Below are 22,914 nucleotides of genomic sequence, written 5' to 3'. Positions count from 1 at the left end.
TCTCCAGCTAACTCATTCTGGTATTATAAATTTACTCATTCAGGACAAATATTTCAGATTCCCTATGGGAATCAACATCTATATCATGTGATGGCCAAGCAGGCATCAATTTTTGGTGATGAGACGAAGTCTCTTAGTGCATTGGCACTGCCGGTGGCTCCAGTTAGCCTACGCAGTGGCCTCCACGGTATGCACTAGCCAGCGTATTGGTTAGGTGTGCTAGGTACCAACTGATGAGCCCACCCTAGCACACGAGGGCGAAACGCTGGCAACCAAGAATGAGTTAGCTGAAAAATTTATAATGTCCAATAACGGACCATTTATATTGGTACATACCACTTAGTCTAGCAGCTCTTCTTCTTTCTCTCAATTCTTCCCAACCCAAACTTTGCAACATTTTTGTAACGCTACTCTTTTGTCGCAAATCACCCATAACAAATCGAGCTGCTTTTGTTTGGATTTTTTCCAGTTCTTGAATCAGGTAATCCTGGTGAGGGTCCCATACACTGGAACCATACTCTAGTTGGGATCTTACCAGAGACTTATATGCCCTCTCCTTTACATCCTTACTACAACCCCTAAACACCCTCATAACCATGTGCAGAGATCTGTACCCTTTATTTACAATCATATTTATGTGATTACCCCAATGAAGATCTTTCCTTATATTAACACCTAGGTACTTACAATGATCCCCAAAAGGAACTGTCACCCCATCAACGCAGTAATTAAAAATGAGAGGACTTTTCCTATTTGTGAAACTCACAACCTGACTTTTAACCCCGTTTATCAACATACCATTGCCTGCTGTCCATCTCACAACATTTTCGAGGTCACGTTGCAGTTGCTCACAATCTTGTAACTTATTTATCACTCTATAGAGAATAACATCATCCGCAAAAAGCCTTACCTCCGCTTCCACTCCTTTACTCATATCATTTATATATATAAGAAAACATAAAGGTCCGATAATACTGCCTTGAGGAATTCCCCTCTTAATTATTACAGGGTCAGATAAAGCTTCACCTACTCTAATTCTCTGAGATCTATTTTCTAGAAATATAGCAACCCATTCAGTCACTCTTTTGTCTAGTCCAATTGCACTCATTTTTGCCAGTAGTTTCCCATGATCCACCCTATCAAATGCTTTAGACAGGTCAATCGCGATACAGTCCATTTGACCTCCAGAATCCAAGATATCTGCTATATCTTGCTGCAATCCTACAAGTTGAGCTTCAGTGGAATAACCTTTGCTAAAACCGAATTGCCTTCTATCGAACCAGTTATTAATTTCACAAACATGTCTAATATAAAAAGAAAGAATGCCTTCCCAAAGCTTACATAGAATGCATGTCAAACTTACTGGCCTGTAATTTTCAGCTTTATGTCTATCACCCTTTCCTTTATACACAGGGGCTACTATAGCAACTCTCCATTCATCTGGTATAGCTCCTCCGACCAAACAATAATCAAATAAGTACTTCAGGTATGGTACTATATCCCAACCCATTGTCTTTAGTATATCCTCAGAAATCTGATCAATTCCAGCCGCTTTTCTAGTTTTCAACTTTTGTAACTTATTGTAAATGTCATTGTTATCATATGTAAATTTTATTACTTCTTTGGCCTTAGTCTCCTCCTCTATCTTGACATTATCCTTGTAACCAACAATCTTTACATACTGCTGACTGAATACTTCTGCCTTTTGAAGATCCTCACATACACACTCCCCTTGTTCATTAATTATTCCTGGAATGTCCTTCTTGGAACCTGTTTCTGCCTTAAAATACATATACATACCCTTTCATTTTTCACTAAAATTTGTATGACTGCCAATTATGCTTGCCATCATGTTATCCTTAGCTGCCTTCTTTGCTAGATTCAATTTTGTAGTAAGTTCCTTCAATTTCTCCTTACTTCCACAGCCATTTCTAACTCTATTTCTTTCCAGTCTGCACCTCCTTCTTAATCTCTTTATTTCTCTATTATAATAATGTGGGTCTTTACCATTCCTTACCACCCTTAAAGGTACAAACCTGTTTTCGCATTCCTCAACAATTTCTTTAAACCCAACCCCGAGTCTGTTTACATTTTTATTTACCGTTTTCCACTGATCATAGTTACTTTTTAGAAACTGCCTCATACCTGCTTTATCAGCCATATGTTACTGCCTAATAGTCCTACTTTTAAGACCTTCCTTTCTATCGCATTTATTTTTAACTACCACAAAAACAGCTTCATGATCACTAATACCATCTATTACTTCAGTTTCCCTATGGAGCTCATCTGGTTTTATCAGCACCACATCCATGATATTTTTCCCTCTGATTGGTTCCATCACTTTCTGAATCAGCTGTCCTTCCCATATTAACTTATTTGCCATTTGTTGGTCATGCTTCCTGTCGTTCGCATTTCCTTCCCAATTGACGTCTGGCAAATTCAGATCTCCCGCTACAATCACATATTTTCCATGTCGTTTCCCACATAGCCAACTATCCTATCAAATAATTCCGAATCCGCGTCAGTGCTACCCTTTCCCGATCGTACACTCCAAATATATCAAGTTGCCTATTATCTTTAGAAATGAGCCTTACACCTAGAATTTCATGTGTCTCATCTTTTTTGTAGCTTACAAATTCTTTTTTCACCAGAATGAACACTCCCCCTCCCACCATTCCTATCCTATCTCTACGATACACACTCCAGTGCCGTGAGAAAATTTCTGCATCCATTATATCATTTCTCAGCCATGATTCAACTCCTATTACAATATCTGGTGTGTATATATTTATTAAATTACTTAATTCTATTCCTTTCTTTACAATACTTCTACAGTTCAACACTAACAATTTTATGTCATCCCTACTTGAATTCCAGTTCCCTGTTCCCTTATCACCGCTCCCTAGGCCATCCCGTTTCCCTGAATGTACCTCCCTATTACCCTTCCAAACAAATTTCCTAACTTATACGTACCACTGCGGTTTAAATGAAGGCCATCCGAGCGCAGATCCCTATCTCCTACCCACCCATTAGGATCTAGAAATTTCACTTCCAGTTTCCCACATCCCCAAATGTTAAGAACAACAGCACCGGCCTTATGCTATTCAGCAGGAGAATCTGCCTGTCCTGTGAGGTATAAGTCACCCCATGCAAAACAGGTTGATGTTGCCTTAAACAAGAGCTGCAGGTTTATTTCAGGTTGTTTGAGGTCAACTCTCATTAATGAAGTGAACTATCTGGCTGGGATTGCTTCACCCTATATCAGAAGAGAAGTGGCTGCCAACAATGAAAGGGAAAAATCATCTACTATGACACCCACTCTACGGATATCAACCTACTGAAAGGAGATTAGAGTCGAGAAAGAGTTTCCTAACAACTACTCAACCATTACAAGGAACAGTTGCAAAAGCACAAGTTGCCATGTGGTAGGAGAAAACTAGTAATTTGTCTGAATGGATGGAACCAAACGAATCTCTACCTCCTGGCCACACAGAGAACTGGCCAATCTGGAAGTCCCTGAACAGACTGTGAGCTGAAGTTGCAAGAACAAGGGACAACTTATATGAGTGGCATTTTCCGCCCAAGGCAGTTTCTGACCAAGACAGTTCTATGTGATTGTGGTGACTTTCAAACAACACAACATCTCTTACATTGTCCGATGTGCCCATCCAGATGTACAATGAGTGCTTTGATTCAAGCTAATTCAAGTGCTCTCGAAGAAGCTAAGTTTTGGGTGGGAACTGTTTAAAGTCACTTGATGAACACATATTTGTGTACTTGTGTCAGTTTCATGCTTCTTTAAAAAAAAAAAAATGTTTTCATGTTTCATATTTTGTACTTCTGACACAAATAAATCCAAGGCCTGAAATTAGATAAATGGTGAGTGCATGCAATGTATATTAACTCTTTTGCTGTGCTATTTTGAAATAGAACACTTACAGAAAATGTAATTTTTTTTTGTATTTTCCAAGTGAACTGAAACTGTATTTTTTAAAGGAGAGTGACATATAAAAAACCATTGCACCATTTTTAACTCAACTTCAGCAGTTCAGCAGTGACATTTGACCTTGAAACGCACATTACTGTGATGCATCTCCTAACTTGGAACTGGACACATTGCAGGCTGTCCTGGGCTATTCTGGGCTATTCTTATTAAAAAATTCTGTCTGTTTTCTCTTGCACAGTCCCTTTCCTTTCTTTGAACATTTTGCTGGTAATATGGAACAAACAACACAATTAGGTTTGTGACTCTTGTCCTGGTGCTCCAAAAGAAAGTGCCTCTCCATCAGGCGTGCTTGAGGTATGTAATCAGAACGTCTTCCTCGTTTTGCCGGCGAACTGCGCTGATACTCTCGTAGAAGTCCCATTATGACAGAATTTCTGAAGTCAGGAGTATTAATTGCCCTTTCTTGAAGCTTATTGTACAATATTCTTCCATTCATTAGTGCATTTTCAATGCCATCACTAATATCCCGCCAGTCCGATACAAAACGAAGATCTTTCTCGTTGGCACTATCTTCCGAACAATCACTATGCACTTCATCGCTTGTTTCGTTGTCCAAATTTACTAAACAGTCTGAATCAGAATCAGCCACTAAAAGATTGAAGATTGCTTCACTGTCATTCCTAATATTACGCACGCTCATAGCTGCTGAGTGAAGCCTGCTATCAGCCAGACAGCTGACAGGAATGTTGGCGGGTGGGTGGGAGCAATATAACAAACACAGGTCCAGTATAGGCGGCAGCGTTTTCAAACAATGCTTAGTACATAGTCAATACATGACTATAGATGTTTGCATTATTAAATGCACCTTTATTAAAGAAGCGCGCAGAAAATATAGCAGAAAATTACCAAGTCGATAAAAGTCAATTACCGTAGTGAATGCTATAGGGAAGCAAGTCAACGAAAGTCGACTTCCGCAGCAAAAGAGTTAATAGAATATGCATCAAGATTGTGGGAAAATTAAAATTCAACTTAAATGGATGTTCATTAATCTTTTAACATGATCCAGACCCATACACAACTATGGACTGTTGCTACATATACACATTTTCAGAATTGTGTACTGCTGTTGTGTAAATGCAATGGACATGAATCTTGAACACATTTATTCTGCCATCTCAGTACTAGATCTCTGAATTACTCTTTTGTATGTGAAAAATCACCTAAAGGAACATTGTTTGTTTACTTCAGTGTCATAATGGCTTAATCATAGCTGTAGTAGTAACGGTTCATGTTTTGTAAGAAAGCAGGCAAGTGATGTCACCTTAGATGATGTCAATGAAGAGTTTGCTTAGCATAGAGAGTGATGAAAAGTAAGAGTTTGATAGTGAAACTAGCTATACGGAAGATTCAAGTGAGGATGCTTGTGTTGTGGAAATCTGTAATAAAGCTGAGGTTGAGATATGCAAGTGAAAAAAATGTGCTCCCAAGTTTCTCCCAAGTTTCTTTGGAATGAAATTACATTTGTGCCTAATATACATGTTTTTGACAATTCAGGTAGTGGTATAAACAGGGCAGCTCCAAGGGCAATAATCTGGGTAAGTCATTTCTTCACTTCTTAACCCGGTTTACACAGAACGCATTATGGTTGCTTAATATAGTACTTGAAAGGTACTTGAAAGGTTTAATGTATTCGCCACTGAGACTGCCACTTTTGACATGAAATTGAACAGGACAACTGGAGTCGATGAACTGAGAGCTAAGAAAATCAAGAAATTTGCTAAGAACACTCCTCAATGGCTTCTGAACATGATGAATGTGTATATCACCAATTTGCATATTCTAAAGACGTGGAAGAAAGGTAATCAAAAAGCTATCGCCTAGTGTTTCTGCTTTGTTACACTTTCAAGATCCTGGAACACCCAATTCTTAACCAATTCTCAGACATCCTGGATGGAAAGTTCATCCACCAACAAGCAGGATACTGACCCATCAAGTTGTAGTGTTGTCAGGTTGTCAATCTCGCCCAGTACATAAAGGATGGTTTTTGGCCTTAGTTCATTGGAAGTAAAATTTGAGCTTGTTGTAGCCCTCACTTCTGGACTAAGCGAGTTGGCTGTGCTGTTAGGGGTGCGCAGCTGTGAGCTTGCATCTGGGAGATAGTGTGTTCAAGTCCCACTGTTGGCAACCCTGAATATGGTTTTCCATAGTTTCCCATTTTCACATGAGGCAAATGCTGGGGCTGTACCTTAATTAACGCCACAGCCACTGCCTTCCCACTCCTACCCCTTTCTATCCCATCGTCGCCATGAGACCTATCTGTGTTGGTATGATGTTAAGCCAATTGTATATACTGTAATATCAGTGAACCTTGATTTATATGTTATTAAAATTTACATTCCAATGATTTACAGGGAAAAATACTGCCTGCAACAGCTACTGGATGAATTGAGTAGCTTTGTAGGTGCTGTTGCCAGTTCCAAGCCTAGTTAAAGGAGGTGGTTCAGTATCAGAAAGGGCATCCAGCCATAAAACCTTTTGCTGTTTCAACTAATGAGTCTCAATGGATCATATTGTGGATTATGATATGAAAATGAGGGCCAGGTTGTACCCTTTAAGCAACCCATGGTAACGTCATCTTACATCTGTGTTAAATGGGCAACTGTTAAAGTCCTGTTTACAGAGAGAGTGGTGAGGATTGGCACTCTGAACATAGGGAATATGATAGGAAGAGGAAGAGAAATGGTCATTATGATAAAGAGGAAGCTGGACAATTTGTATGTGCAGGAGACAAGGTAGAGAGGGAATAAGGGAGATGGCTACAAATTATTTTCTATAGCTGAGAAAATCGAGAAGGAAGAAATGGAATTGGAATTGTGCTATCCAGTTTATTGATGGATAAGTTATTGGATGTCAGCAGAAGAAATTATAGGATCATCCATGTGAAACTATGTATTGGAGAACAACAGATAGTGGTTTAAAGTATATACAGCCCACAAGCTCATGTCACAACCAAGGAGAAGGACCTGTTCTGGAATGCGATGGATGAAGAAATGAGGGAGTTGGAGGGTTGTGAGAAAGTAATTATTGGTGCTGACTTCAAGTGACCACACAGGTGAACAAAAAAAAGTCCATGGTGGTCATGGTGTTGAAAATAGAAACCCAGTAGGAGAGAGGATTGTCGATTTTGCTATGGCAAAAAGAGACAAAAAATACCTGATAACTTTGAGAAGTGGAAACATTTGCTTGCAGATTGACTGTATCTTAGTGCAATGAGCACATGTTAAGGAAAGGTAAATTGCAAGGTTATTCCCATGGATCCATCAGGTGTTGTGCATAGGTAGGAAGTTCAAATCGGGAAGAAATTTCCCAGACCAAGCCCCTAAGCAGATCGAGCAGATCCATTTAAAAGAAGAGGATGCAAGAAGTAATTTCAAAGAATTGGTGTTGCAGAAGGTATCAAACCGCCCAGACAGTTTACAAACATGATGGACTCACAGTGTAAAAGTCATTATGAGCTGTACAGAGCAGATGGTGGGAGAGACCACCAGAAGATGTATGGTGGTGGAATGAAAATGTACAGAGAACAGTAGAGACCAAAATGGAGGTGAAGAAAAGATGGGATGAGTCGCAGAAAGAGACTGACAGAGAATTTTAACAAAAGAAAAAGCGTGCCCTCTCAGGACAAAGCCGAGATGGAACCCACTGCAGACACTGCAGCGAGACCGAAACCCTTGCACATGTTCTTGGTTCTAGTCAAAGAGAGGAGCTCCTTGGAAACAACCAAACATCACAGAATCCTGGCAAATACTGCAAATTTCCTTTCCGAATAAGGCCTGGAAGTGCATGAGGAAGTTCCATGTATTGCCGTTGGAGAGAGCAACAGCCTCATAATCACCATTGACCAAGGATAAGATAGCACTCTGATCTTGGATTCGTCTATTACATTTGAAGTGAGCTCCAGCCAGACTGAAGAGGTAGACCAAAAAAAGACAGCCATATATGAGCCAACAATGGAATATTTCAAACTCTTGTACAGAATTTCGTGTGTTACAGTTGTTGGACTGTTAATCAGCTCCAGAGGAACAGTGTCCATATTTTGTGTGAAATATGTGTGATATCTGGGGGGGTTCCTGATAGCATCTTCTAGATGTATCAATATTAGCGATCAAGGGGTCATTTCAGATTATTCGCAGTCACATTTACAACCCATTTTTACAACCACTGTTCATTGCTATTTGGAACACTGTTTGAATAGTATACTTTGTCATGTTCGGCAACCCATAAATTGGAAAATAATGAATAAATACATACATTATCATTATAGACCGTTATGCCATTCAGCGTTCAGTCTGCAAGCCTTTGTTAATTTACTAAATGTCGCCACAATCCTGTATTTGCAACTAGTGCTGTGGCCTCATTTAGTTCTATACCTCTTATCTTTAAATCATTAGAAACCGAGTCTAACCATCATCATCTTGGTCTCCCTCTACTTCTCTTACCTTCCATAACAGAGTCCATTATTCTCCTAGGTAACCTATCCTCCTCCATTCACCTCACATGACCCCACCACCGAAGCCAGTTTATGCGTACAGCTTCATCCATTGAGTTCATTCTTAACTTAGCCTTTATCTCCTCATTCCAAGTACCCTCCTGCCATTATTCCCACCTGTTTGTACCAGCAATCATTCTTGCTATTTTCATGTCTGTTACTTCTAATTTATGAATAAGATATCCTGAGTCCACCCAGCTTTCACTCCTGTAAAGCAAAGTTGGTCTGAAAACAGACCGATGCAAAGATAGTTTCGTCCGTGAGCTGACTTCCTTTTGACAGAATACTGTTGATCGCAACTGCGAGCTCACTGCATTAGCTTTACTACAACTTGATTCAATCTCACTTACTGTGTTACCATCCTGGGAGAACACACAACCTAAATACTTAAAATTATCTACCTGTTCCAGCTTTGTATCACCAATCTGACATTCAATTCTGTTGAATTTCTTACCTACTGACATCAATTTAGTCTTCGAGAGGCTAATTTTCATACCATACTCATTGCACCTATTTTCAAATTCTGTGATGTTAGACTGCAGGCTTTCGGCACAATCTACCATTAAGACCAAATCGCCAGCATAGGCCAGACTGCTTACTACATTTCCACCTAACTGAATCCCTCCCTGCCACTTTCTACCTTTCAGCAGAAGATTCATGTAAACTATGAACAGTAAAGGTGAAAGATTACAGTCTTGTCTAACCCCTGTAAGTACCTTAAACCTAGAGTTCATTCTACCATCCATTCTCACTGCAGCCCAATTGTCAACATACATGCCTTTGATTGATTTTAATAATCTACCCTTAATTCCACAGTCCCCCAGTATGGCGAACATCTTTTTCCTTGGTACCCTGCTATATGCTTTCTCTAGATCTACAAAATACAAAGAGAACTGTATATTCTCTCATAGCATTTTTCAACTAACTGGTGCATACTGAAAATCTGATCCTGACAGCCCCTCTGTGGTCTGAAACCACACTGGTTTTCATCGAACTTCCTCTCAACCACTGATCGCACCCTCCCTTCCAGGATGCTAGTGAATACTTTTCCTTTTGCCTGGTATACTAATCATTGAGATACCTCGATAGTTGTTGCAATCCTTCCTGTTTCCTTGTTTATAGATTAGGTGCAGTTACTGCTTTTGTCCAATCTGAAGGTACCTTACTAACGCTCCATGCTAATCTTACCACTCTATGAAGCCATTTCATTCCTGCCTTCCCACTATAAAAGACAAAGTCACCTCTGTACAGGCCATGAAGGCCCTTGGAGAAGTGGAAGGTACAGGCTTCCACCATTGTTAACCGTGGCATATGATGGGGTAGAGTGGTTAGCTCTGCGCCCGGCCGCCTGTGCCCTCAGGAATTAACCTGGTACTCATTTTTGGTGTAGGCTGAGTGAACCTCAGGGCCATATGCACCTCTGGAAGTGGAAATCTTGTTTCTTAAATTTTACGACTTCCTGACGGGAATTCGAACCCACGTCCTTCCGGGCGAACCAAGCACACCTTTACCGCCTCTGCCAGGCAGCCCCTAAATAAATAAATAAATAAATAAATAAATAAATAAATAAATAAATAAATAAATAAATAAATAAATAAAATTAAATTGAAAAATTGCACTAGCAAGGGTGACTGCTTGTCACAAATTTTACAATGAAATAGAAACAAAGGATGGGAAAAAGAATATAAGATAGCAAAGTGCAGAAATAAGGCAACTAAAGACTTCTCTTGAGTGAGACAAATAAGACTCAAAAGTATGAGTATTACAGGGAGATAAAGATATAAGGGTGAAATGGAAGAAGTACTTCAAAAGACTTCTGAATGATGAAAATGATAAAACATATAGAGAAGATGGATGGCCAGATGATGGTCTAACACAGAATATCAGTAGATTCGAAGTGGAGAAGGCTGTAAATAGGATGAATGGAAAATGGGTAGGTCCAGATGAGACTCTTTTGGAGGTAGGGAAAACCTTAGGAAAAAAAAAAGTAATTGATCTGTTGTGGGATCTCTTCATGAAAATATTCATTTGTTTATTTAGCTTCCACAAACTGTACAATGACATATTTTGAAATATGGCAACAGTATAGGAATTGTCGAGTGATTTCTTAATACAGTGAAACCTCGGAATGCGAGTAACTTGGTCTACAAGTGTTTTGCAAGATGAGCAAATATTTTAAATAAATTGTAACTTGATAAACAAGCAAGGTTCCGCAATACGAGCGTCACATGTGTCTGCGTTTTCCCTGCCCCTGTTCGTTTGTTGAACGGATGAACAAGGTCTTTGGTCCTGTAGTGAAGAAATACCTTTCAGAAAATAATCTGCCACTCAAAGTCTTGCTGTTTATGGACAATGCTCCTGCTCATCCTCCAGGCCTTGTGGCCTTGAGGACGACTTACTGGAGGAATTCAAGTTTGTTAAGGTCAAGTTCCTTCCTCCCAACACTACTCCAGCCTATGGATCAGGAAGTCATTTCGAACTTCAAGAAGCTATACACCAAAGCACTATTTCAGCGATGCTTTGAAGTAACCGAAGGAACAAACCTTACTCTCCGAGAGTTTGGGAGAAATCATTTCCCCATCGTGAACTGCCTGAAGATCATCGATAAAGCCTGGGATGGAGTCACCAAGAGAACTCTCACTTCCACTTGGGGAAAGCTGTGGCCTGACTGAGTTCTTGGACGTGACTTTGTTGGTGACAATGAGCCGCCAATTGTCGATGAAATTGTGTCCTTAGGGAAGACTATGGGGCTAGAGGTGAATGACGTTGACATTCAAGAGCTGGTGGAAGAACATAGCCAGGAACTGACGACCAACGAACTGATGGACCTTCATCGCGAACCACAGGAGGAGGTTATGGAGATCTCATCCGGGGAAGAGGAGGAGAAAAAGTCAATGGAATCTCTCACTTCAACTGAGATTCGGGAGAAGTGCAAAATGTGGGAAATGGTGCAAAATTTTGTAGAAAAACACCACCCGAATAAGGCTGTAGCAGTGCGAGTGATGAATCAGTTCAATGACAGTGCAATGTAACATTTTTGTGAAATCCTCAAAAAGAGGCAAAAGCAACAGTCTATGGACAGGTTCCTCGTTAAAGTTGCACGAAAAGAAAACAATTCCAGTGAGCCAACAGATAGCAGTGATTCCGTTCATGAAATTTGTGCTACACAGTAACTCTTTTCATGTCATCTCTCATCTCCCTCACACCAACAATGATTCTGTTGTAAGGAAAAGTGCACTTTAATTCTTTTACATTATATTTTGTTTTAGAAATGGTATGCGAATAAATATTTTTGTGTTGTGGACAAATCATTCGCGTTTCAATTGTTTCTTATGGGAAAACTTGCTTTGATATATGAGCGCTTTGGATTACAAGCATGTTGCCAGAACGAATTATGCTCGCAATCCAAGGTTCCACTGTACTAACAATAATATATCCACAATAATGAACATTTTGAAAAAAAATATACCAACAGGAAGAAATACCTGATGCATGGAGGGACAGGATTATTGTTCTTATAAACAAGGGCAAAGGGGATGTGCAGGATTGCAAGAATTACGGGGGAATAAAACTTGTGTCACACACCATGAAGATACGGGAAAGGATTATTGATGGCCAATGTGAGAGGAGTTCTGCATCAGAAAGGAGCAGTTCAGCTTTTTGCCTGGTCAGCAAATGCTTGAAAAATTCCAAGAGAAACAATAGGAGAAACATCTGGTGTTCATAACTCCTGTATTCCATGACCTGAATTGGCTTGAACTAAGCCACCATCATGGGTATCACCTTTTGCTTGAACTCCACAAAATAATATACAAGCAGACCCCTTCTTATCTAACAGAATATTGCCAGTTGCTCTCAACCATTCATAACTTCCCAACCAGAGCTCTAGCTAACTTAATCCTCAAAATACCAAATCACAGATCCACCTTCTACAATAATTTTTGTTGTTGTCAGAACAATACAAACATGGAATGTGTTTCCCAATGCTCTAAGGGACACGAGATCTGAATGAGTAGTTAAAAAAGAAATGTTGGTAGCAGTACTTGGGTGAATTGAGTGTAAATACATGAATTCTTTGTTCCTATTTTGTCATGTCACTGGGCAAGTTGGCCATGCGGTTAGGGGTGCGCAGCTGTGAGCTTGCATCCGGAATATAGTGGGTTCGAATCCCACTGTCGGCAGCCCTGAAGATGGTTTTCCGTGGTTTCCCATTTTCACACCAGAAAGTGGGAAAATTTTTCAATGGAATATATGCTTTCTGAATGCAAATCTATCCTCACTTCTACATTAAATTGCTCAATGAAACATCTCTATTGCTGTACTTTCTGTAACATGGTTGAAACAAGATAGAGATATATTGATTTCCGGCCATTTAATATATCGTAACGACCGATATGACGGTTGGGGTGGAGTAGCCATTGTAATTAAAAGCAATTTACCCCATTCTGTAATCTTTATTGACCACAGTGAAGTAGAACGTTTTCAATCCATAGCACTCAGAATCGCCTTACGTCGTCAAGATTTTACCATAGTATCAATATATTGTACATCTAGGAATATCATTACTTTACGAGAATGGCATGTACTCATGACACAGCTCAGTGAACCCATTTTATTGTACCTTAATTAATTAAGGCCACGGCCACTTCCTTCCAACTCCTAGCCCTTTCCTTTCCCATCGTCGCCATAAGACCTATCTGTGTTGGTGCGACGTAAAGCCACTAGTACAAAAAAATGTTATATCATTCTGTGTGTTACTAAGTTTTATGCTAAATTTATTTTTGTTGACAAATTAACAAATTAAGACAACTTTCTTCATTTTGGTTTATTTCATAAAAGTTCCTTTTTCTTTAATGTTTTTTTGGTAAATATACATGGTTTAGTATAATAGTGAGTATATAATATTGTTAAACTGTATGAATATTATAGTGTTACAAGACATGATTTGACAGAATAGCACGCTTTATTGCCTGAGCCACACCATGGAAATAAAGACAACAAAAATAATACAGCAGAGTCCCACAAACTCGACCTAATGTGGACTGAGAGGGTGACGAGTTTCCAAAATTTTGAGTTTTATGGAATAAAGGCAAAGTCCAGGGAACCAGACAACTAGGACGAGTACCAACGCGATGGATTGACATGGTGAACGGCCCCCTACAGTGTTCTCTCAGAGTAACCACATTGAAAGCTTTAGATAGAGAAGAATGGCGAAGTATGGTTCATCGGCTAGAGGGCTGAATATTATGATAGTTGCGACGTCTCAGTCATGAGGCAAAACGAAGAAGAAGAATAAGATACTGACGTAGACTAAGAATACACCCATGGTATCCCCTGACTGTTGTAAAAGGTGACTAAAAGGGATAACCAAGGGATGATGATATTAGAACCATGTGATTACTTGTGGTTCAAATCAAAATCAAATCAAAATCTCTTTATTTGCAAATGAGGTGTCTACCTCGGTGGCAAATGGTACATTAAATACATTATTGTCAAGCACTAAATATTAAATTAACAAGAGAAGAAAATTTTTCCTATAATACAATATTATACAATTTACGCTAACAATGTTTTCTATTAAACACACAGCTCATCCTTAATAAATTTATATTGTTTACAAAATTCTAATTATAATATCTCCTGTACTACTTACAAATATAGTCAACTGATATACAGTATGTGGAATTGCTTCAAATGATACTATAAAACTGGTATAACATTAATATTTACATTGCATTTATTTATTTACTTTTTTTTTTTTTTTACCCGTTCTGGATCCTAAGTAGCATAACGACCTGCTGCGTCTTAACCAGAGCCCCTTTTGCCACCACTTTTCAGAGTTCCTGAAGGGCCTTCACAGCTACCGTAGCGGTCCCAGGGCCCTCGAAGTCCCCACTGTACTTCACTCCTACAGGCAGTCCCCTACTTTGGCTGTCCAAACTCCTTAGACCAGGGGATGGAACGAATTTATTCACACACATTTTTTATTTACAATAACCTGCACCGGTCGAATGCCCTCTAGCACTTCATTTATTTTCTCTGTTGCTGTTTATTCTCTTCTTGAATATCTGTACAGATTTTGGAAAAGGATCGAACACTACCCCTGGTAAACTGTTCCATTCCTTCACACCCTTCCCAATGAATGAAAATTTACCCCAATCACTTCTGCTAAAATTCCTTCTAATTTTATATTTGTGGTCAGTCCTGCCGATATAATTATTTTCCAACTGAAGCCTCTCACGGATATCTCCCCATGCTTCTTCTCCTGTATAGGCTCTATATAATCCTGTAAGTCTAGTTTTCTCCCTTCTCTTACTTAAAGTTTCCCACCCAAGTTCCTTTAACATTTCTGATACACTACTCTTTCTCCTGAAATCCCCTGTTACAAATCTTGCTGCTTTCCTCTGCACACTATCTATTTCTTTTATTAGGTATTCTTGGTGAGGATCCCAAACACTGTTTGCATATTCCAATAATGGACGAACCATACTCAAGTAACTTTTTTCTTTTAATTCTTTGTTGCATCCTTTAAGTAGCCTCATTATGACATGTAATGATCTGTATGCTTTCCCAACAATGTCATCAATATGACCCTTCCAGTGCAAATTACTTTCAAATCTCACACCTAAGTACTTGCACTTGCCATCTTTTGGGATAACTACCTCATCCAAAGTATATTCAAATTCATTTTTAAAGCTCCTGTTTGTAAAAGTTGTAACAGTTGATTTGCCTCCATTAACCATATTATTTTCTTCAACCCATTGTTGGATACTTTCAAGGTCCCTTTGTAATTCTGAACAATCCTCAATGTTGTTTATTTCTCTATAAACAATTATGTCATCTGCATACAATCTTATTTTTGATGTTATATTGTTCCCTAAATCATTTGCGTATATTAAGAAAAGTAACGGACCGATTATACTACCCTGTGCAATTCCCTTCCAAACTTTCTCTTCCTGCGATACATTATTTCCTACTTTGACTTTCTGTACCCTTGAATTTAGAAATGCTTTTATCCAACGTGTAACCCTTACGTCCAGTCCTATTCCCTCCAATTTCTTTAATAATATTCCATGTTCCACTCTATCAAAGGCTTTGGAAAGATCTATGGCTATGCAATCTAACTGACCTCCTGAATCCAACTGATCTGATATGTCCTGCTGAAATCCCACCAGTTGTGCCTCACAAGAAAATTTCTTTCTAAATCCATACTGGCTCCTCATGAACCAATTTTTATCATCACATATCCCTCTGATGTACTTCGATATTAAACTCTCCAGAATTTTACAAACTATACTGGTCAGGCTGATTGGTCTGTAGTTCTCTGGTTTCCTTTTATCACCCTTTCCTTTATAAATTGGTATTATTATAGATTCCTTCCATTCCTTTGGTATTACACTATTATTTATGACATAGTCAAAGAGAAATTTTAAATAAGGCACTATGTACCACCCCATTGTCTTTAATACCTCCCCAGTAATTTGATCACTTCCTGCAGCTTTTCCTTGCTGAAGCAGTTGGATTTCTCTGAAAATATCTTCGTTTGTGAATGAGAAGCTTCTTGTTTCCCTCTGTCTCTCTCCCTCTCTATCTTCTGTTTCGGTTTCCAACTCTTTACAATCATCTACTGAATCTCTAAATTCCCTACTAAATAGGTTTGCTTTCTCAGTATCTGTTAAATAGTGTTCACCCCCTTCTCCCACCATTGTAGGAATTTGGACTCCTTTTCCTTTTTGATTCCTGATATATGAATACAGCTTTTTCCATTTCCCTTTGTGGTCATTACCCTCTTGAAGTATGCCATTCATATAATTCTCTTTTGCTTCCTTTTTCACTCTATTCAGTTCCCTCATTAGCTGTTTTCTAGTTTCTCTACTCTCCCTACCCTCTTTGATTTTCCTGTTTACTATTCTACATTTTCTTTTTAATTTTCTTATTTCCCTTGTATAATAAACAGGGTCTGAGGTCATTTTACCCTTCTTAACAGGTACAAATCTCTTCTCTCCTTCCCAAATAATTCCTTTAAATTTAGCCCAAAGTGTATCCACGTTACTCCCTTCACTTATCCAACAACTGAATTGTGATTTAAGGTAAGTCCCAAATTCATCAACTTTAGATTTTCTGTACAATTTCTTGTCTTGTGTAACCCTCTTATTAAGCCTTTTTGGTACGAGTCCTACATCCATTATTACAGCCTTATGGTCTCCTATTCCTTCAATTACCTCAGTTTTATCAACAATTTCCCATGGTTTAACCAAGAATACATCTAGTAAGTTATTGAGACGAGTCGGTTCTTGTACTACTTGTGTAAATCCTCCCTCCCAAATTAACTTATTTGCCAGTTTCTGTTCATGGGCTTCACTTGCAGCTCCTTTCCATTCAACTTCAGGCAAATTTAGATCTCCCCCAATTATTACCATATCATTATTATTGTTTTTATGAGTATAATCTATTATTTTTTCAAAGATTTCCATGTCTCTTTCCTCTCTTCCAGGCCTGTATGTTCCTATAATTCCCACCTCCTTCATATTATCACAAACTAATTTTATCCCTAATATTTCATCCCTTTCATCGGTAAACCATTCATGTGAACAGTAAGTTTCCTTCACCAGAATAAACACCCCCCCCCCCTCCCTTTTTATCTCCTCGGTCTCTACGATAGACTGTGTACCCTTCTGGAAATACTTCTCTATTACCCACCCCTTCTTTCAACCACGATTCCACTCCTATCACCACATCAGTCTCATAAGATTCCATCAATGTACCGAATTTTAATTGTTTATTTACTACACTTTGACAGTTTACCAAGAGCAATCTCAGACCCCCTTCCTCCCTAAAACTTGACTGTTGCAATTGGGTAACTTGAAATTCCTTACTATCCTGAGTTTCTTTTTCTAGTTAGTTAGTGCCATTACCTGTGGAAAACCATGGGTCGACGTTACTTGCGACAAGTGTCACCTTGCGAGGAAAACCATGGGTGTACATTACATAGAAGCAGTACCATTATGCGAGAAACACTACGGGTCTGGACATTGTTTGTGATACGTGTCGTCTTGTTCATTCCACCAGTCGGTTCCACTGTGTTCAGAATGAATCTGCATTACCTGTGAGTAGTTCCACTTTATAAGGAACACCATGGGTCTACATTGCCTGTGGTTGGCACCACTTTGTGAGAAAAACCACGGGTTTGACTGTTGCCCGTGATAAGTACCACTGTGATGAAAACCATGGGTTTGCGTTGCCTGAGAGTAATAACTTTATGTGAGGAACACCATGGGTTTGTGTTGCCTGTGGGCGTTACAATAATGTGTGATACACTGTGGTTCTACATTGCCTGTGATTAGTACCACTGTGTAAGCAACACCATGAGTATATGTGGTCTGTGATTAGTTCGACTAAGTGAGGAACTCCATGAAAGTACTGGCACCTGTGATTAGTCCCACTATGTGAGGAACACCATGGTTCTGTGTTGCTTATGAGTAGTACCCTTATGTGTGAAACACCATAGGTTTGTGTTACCTGTGAATGGTGCCATTGTGTGTGACATACCATGGGTCTACATTGCCTGTGATTAATACCACCATGCAAGAAACACCATGAGCCTACGTTACCTGTGATTAGTACCACTATTGGGGGAACACCATGGTTCTGCTTTACCAGTGATTAGTACCATTATGAGGGGCTGGTGACCTGGATTTTGGACCCCTTTAGATAAGTATCATCCCAGTACTTAAGGCATTGTGAATAGGATTCACTGATTGTTTTTGTATCACAATTATTTTTTCGTCGTCGTTCATTTTAGACTCTAGTCAGTGGGTTTTAATTTTCATTTCATTCACCTCGTACCATTAGGGGCCGATGACCTAGCTGTTAGGCCCCTTTAAACAACAATAATCATCATCATCTCTTTGTCTTTTGATTCATCTTTGATTCTTTTTCATTAGTGGAACTATTGTTTTCTACCTGCCCCATCCAATCTCCAACATTACCACCAGTAACATCTCCGCAGCCTGGAATTTTCTTCATTAAGTCCACTATTTCATGATTTTCTGTCTCATGTTCTGAATGGTCCAACAACTTTCTTCAGGAACAAACGAGGCTTATGTGCTTGATTTCATTCTAAAATTCAGTTATCCACCCACCTACATACAGCATGTCTATTTTCTTTAGTTTATTGATCATATTATACCCTCTCCTTCATGCCGAGACAAGATATGAAAGAAGTTTAAGTCTGTATCTCTTCTTCAGGGCTTCCAAAATGCCCTGGTCCATTGATTGACACTCCAAAGTCACATTAGGAGAGAGAAACATGCTCTTAAATCTTCCTCTCATAACTGTCTCGCATCAGTGTGGGATGAGGCAATGTCAAGAATGAGAAGTGTTTTCCTTGGCAGGTCTTTCGATTTTAGAAACTTTTCTACCGAAGGAACAAACTCCTTATAAAAGCAGTCCTTAAAATTGACTCAATTCATACATGCATTTGACTGATTCACATACAAAATAGGCAGATCATAGAAGGTGTCAGTTCCATTAGTGGACTGCCTGGGAATTCTTCTTTTATAGCCTGGGGCCAATTTTTCTTCCCTGAATGCAAGTGTTTTCAAAGGCAACATTCATAAAGTTCAGACCAGACTCATTACATTTATAAATTTGATCCTCAGATAGACCCTCCTTTTCAATTAGTCTGTAAATTTTTCTTGGTTTTATTAACACTTTTCAAGTCAGCAGATAGTTTTTCACCACAAATGTTTAACTCTCTGATGCCATAGTGCTTCTTCCACCTTTCAAGCCAACCAACACTAGCAGTATATCCAAGCTTCCCTTCTTGTAATTCCTCATGGAATTTGAGACCTTTCTCTTGCAAAATAGGTCCTAAAATGGGTGCCCCTTTTTCCCTTTGCTGCCTGAACCATAAATAATGCACCTTGCTCCGTTTCTTGTATTCACCATCTTTCAGACTTTTCTTTTTTCCACGCAATTGTAGTAATTCATCCAGCACCTAAATACATGGCAATTTTGTTTATCACTTTATCACTTTTCCTCCTTTGTCCAGTCTCTGTAAGGCATCCATCCAGTTTCATCTCAAGTGCTATGTTAATTTATTACCTTTTCTTCTTGTTCAACATTTTAAATTGCACAAAAATACAACAAAATACAGATAAGCCTGGAAGTTAACCGAGTAATTGTACTGACTGCATTTAGCTTACAATAGTGAAAAGTCTTTAATCAAGCCTGCCAATAGCTAACAAGAATAGAAGGGAATGCAAGTGTAGATTACTATTTTCATGAAAAGAATAGAACCTGTTGCTAATTTTTTTAGACAGTTCCATGAATTGTTGGAAAGGGATACACATTAAATCCCACAACAAATCTTTGAACAGAACCAAAAAAACATGCAATGTTTACACTGTCCAGGCAATGTCATAAAATAATGGTATGGCTATTAATAGACTACATTATTTCAAAGAGAATGTTCTACTTGGCTTGCAAAAATCTTGTTGAGTTATCAGGAGTTGCAAATTAGCAGTATTCTACTGGCAAAGTAGTAGTAGTAGTAGTAGTAGTAGTAGTAGTAGTAGTAGTAGTAGTAGTAGTAGTAGTAGTAGTAGTAGTAGTAGTAGTAGTAGTAGTAGTAGTAGTAGTAGTAGTAGTAGTAGTAGTAGTAGTAGTAGTAGTAGTAGTAGTAGTAGTAGTAGTAGTAGTAGTAGTAGTAGTAGTAGTAGTAGTAGTAGTAGTAGTAGTAGTAGTAGTAGTAGTAGTAGTAGTAGTAGTAGTAGTAGTAGTAGTAGTAGTAGTAGTAGTAGTAGTAGTAGTAGTAGTAGTAGTAGTAGTAGTAGTAGTAGTAGTAGTAGTAGTAGTAGTAGTAGTAGTAGTAGTAGTAGTAGTAGTAGTAGTAGTAGTAGTAGTAGTAGTAGTAGTAGTAGTAGTAGTAGTAGTAGTAGTAGTAGTAGTAGTAGTAGTAGTAGTAGTAGTCTGAAATGACCCTGTACAAGATGCTCCAAAAACTACCAACATTGGGGCAAAGAGTCAAGATCAAGGTGGTTTGGCTATCTAATGCAGAAGGACAATAATTAGGAGAAAGATTACACACATGAAAGTTGAAGGGAAGAGGAAGCGTGGACACCCAAAAAATAGATGGATGGACCTGGTGTGAGATGATCTGATGGAAAAGAATCTAAATATTGAAGGAGCCCAAGACAGAGAACGATAGTAGAGTTTTGTTAGTAACAGCGACTCTGCGGAAGAAGATTGATTTACAAAGAAAAATGTAACTCATGTAAAGTTCCGGTATTCGACAGACACATTATTTTATTAAAACAAAATGATGTGCATCTCTGAGCACTTTAGCTATTTGGAACAATGCGGAAAGCTATGACTGTTAACCTTTCTAATCAATTACGAGTTTGCAAATACTGTTATTTATAGAAATCATTCAGTGAAATTGCATGTGTTGATTATAATGTGTTATACTGTATTGTTTTTGTTCTAGGTTCAACAGTTATGATGGTCGACTAGACCGTGAATTGGAGGCTGTTGTTATGGTGATGGAAGCCTTTCAAGGCCATGAGGCTCAGATCCAGTACGATATAGTGGGTCATTCTGGTGAAGAATATAACCTTGTATTTGTGGACCACAAGAGTCCACCTGTCAATAATAAACAGAGACTGGACATTATTAAGGTAAGGATTTCAGTTAAGAACTTGATCTTCCTCTATACTTTATGCTCCATGAATGTGACATAACAGCTCACAAGGGTGGTTGTATGGTCATCTCTACTGTGGCTGATATTTACACATAGAACTTGCATAGAGTTAATGACGGATGAAGATTAAGGTAAAATGCACTCTCTGATCTAAAGTATCCAGACTCTGCTTTGCTTATGTAAACCAGAGCTGAAATGTCACTACAACTGCCACTGCCACTTTGAAAGTAGCTGAGGGCTCGATGTTATTCAGTGCAAGAAGATACCTGCAGAATGGATGGAGCAGTGGAGCTTATTGACTTTTAGTGTGGAATGGTTATTGGTTGCTACATGACTAAGCAATCAGTCAGGGCCATTTTCACACTTTTCAAGTTGCCCAAGTCAACTGCTAGAGACTTGAAACAACAATACCATGGCTGGGTAGGCCACGTGTTTTACGAGCAGGAACCATCAAACAAAGAAGAAGGTACTAATGCCACTAATTGTGCAGCTAGCACCATGACTGTGTGCTGGAGGATATGAAAACTAAGGTTCATGGTTCAGCCGCCCACCTTCAAACCACATTTTTTGACAATGAATGTTGAGCACCAGGTTTGGTAGTGTAACGCATTGGCATAAGCCTTTGGAAATTGGAGACTCATAATTTTGAGTGAGGAACCATGCTGTTCCATGTGGCAGTCAGATGGGCGAGTTTTGGTATGATACATGCCAGACAATTATTGGTACATGCCAGCCTCTACAGTGACTACAATGAAATCAAGTGGAGGTGGGGTGATAATGTCGGAGTGTTCTTCATGAAGGGACTAGATCTCCTCCTAATATTACAGAGTATTTTAAAGGTAGAAGGAAATTAGGACGTTTTGACTAACTGCATGTAATTTACAGTAGAAAACCTGTTCAGAGATGCACTGTATTTTTCAGTCTGATAATGCTCCCTGCCATAAAGTGGAGGCTGTTCATGAGATGTTTATGGACAATAAGGTTCTGAAACAGACTGTCCATCGCAGAGCCCTAGCCTCAGTAATATCAAGCACCTCTGGGATGAACTAGAATGATGACTTCACTCCAGGCTCCAGCGCCCCACATCACTTGACTAGGCTTGTTACAGTCCTGCAGGAAAAAAATGGTCTGCTTGTTACCCAGAGAAGTTCCAATGCCCAGCTGGGTAGGACCACCCCATATTAATGTCCACCACTGTGTATTGTATCTGAGAAACACTTACAGGACAGTTTTGTATAGATATATGGATATTTTTGGTAATATAGTGAATTTGTACTGAAGTGTGACGTATGAGAATTCAAATTTGAATCAATTTCGATTACAAGATATTAGAATCATTCCGTATTGACGGTTTTCATTTTATAAAGGTGAAAATGAGTGTATCCTCCTAATTCAATACAATAAATATTCCGTCATTAGACGGAGTAAACAAATTCAAACATGTTTCGGCTTGTTTGAGCCATTTTCAATGAAAAATAAGGGGAGATTTGAAATAATTTACATAATATAAGTTGAAAAAATGCTAAAAAACAATGAAGGAGCAAATGATAAAACAAACAAAAGAGAGCCTAGACGGAAACAAAATTAGTACAAATATACAATATTTACATCAATATGCGGTGCATAAAAAAGCAAAAAAGCAGCTTACAATAGCATAGTTCTCAGAGCATTAACTGTCCCTTTATCTCGCAAGAGTTACAAAAAAGAAATTAATAC

At 38.8% G+C, this 22,914-nt stretch overlaps 1 protein-coding gene across 3 annotated transcripts in view; it reads left to right on the top strand.

Annotated features, from left to right (window-relative positions):
- c12.2 (von Willebrand factor A domain-containing protein c12.2) overlaps positions 1–22,914 on the top strand; it is a 753,464-nt gene that overhangs the window by 706,954 nt on the left and 23,596 nt on the right. For all 3 annotated transcript variants that reach the window (XM_067137710.2, XM_067137711.2, XM_067137712.2), the window contains exon 31: positions 20,986–21,175. In XM_067137710.2, coding sequence (XP_066993811.2) covers positions 20,986–21,175 — 190 coding nt within the window. The remainder of the gene's footprint in view (positions 1–20,985; positions 21,176–22,914) is intronic.

Source organism: Anabrus simplex, chromosome 1 (genome assembly GCF_040414725.1).
Source record: "Anabrus simplex isolate iqAnaSimp1 chromosome 1, ASM4041472v1, whole genome shotgun sequence".
Classification (NCBI taxonomy): domain Eukaryota; kingdom Metazoa; phylum Arthropoda; class Insecta; order Orthoptera; family Tettigoniidae; genus Anabrus; species Anabrus simplex.
The sequence above is the reverse complement of the archived record's forward strand: the minus strand, read 5'-3'. Positions and strand labels throughout refer to the sequence as shown.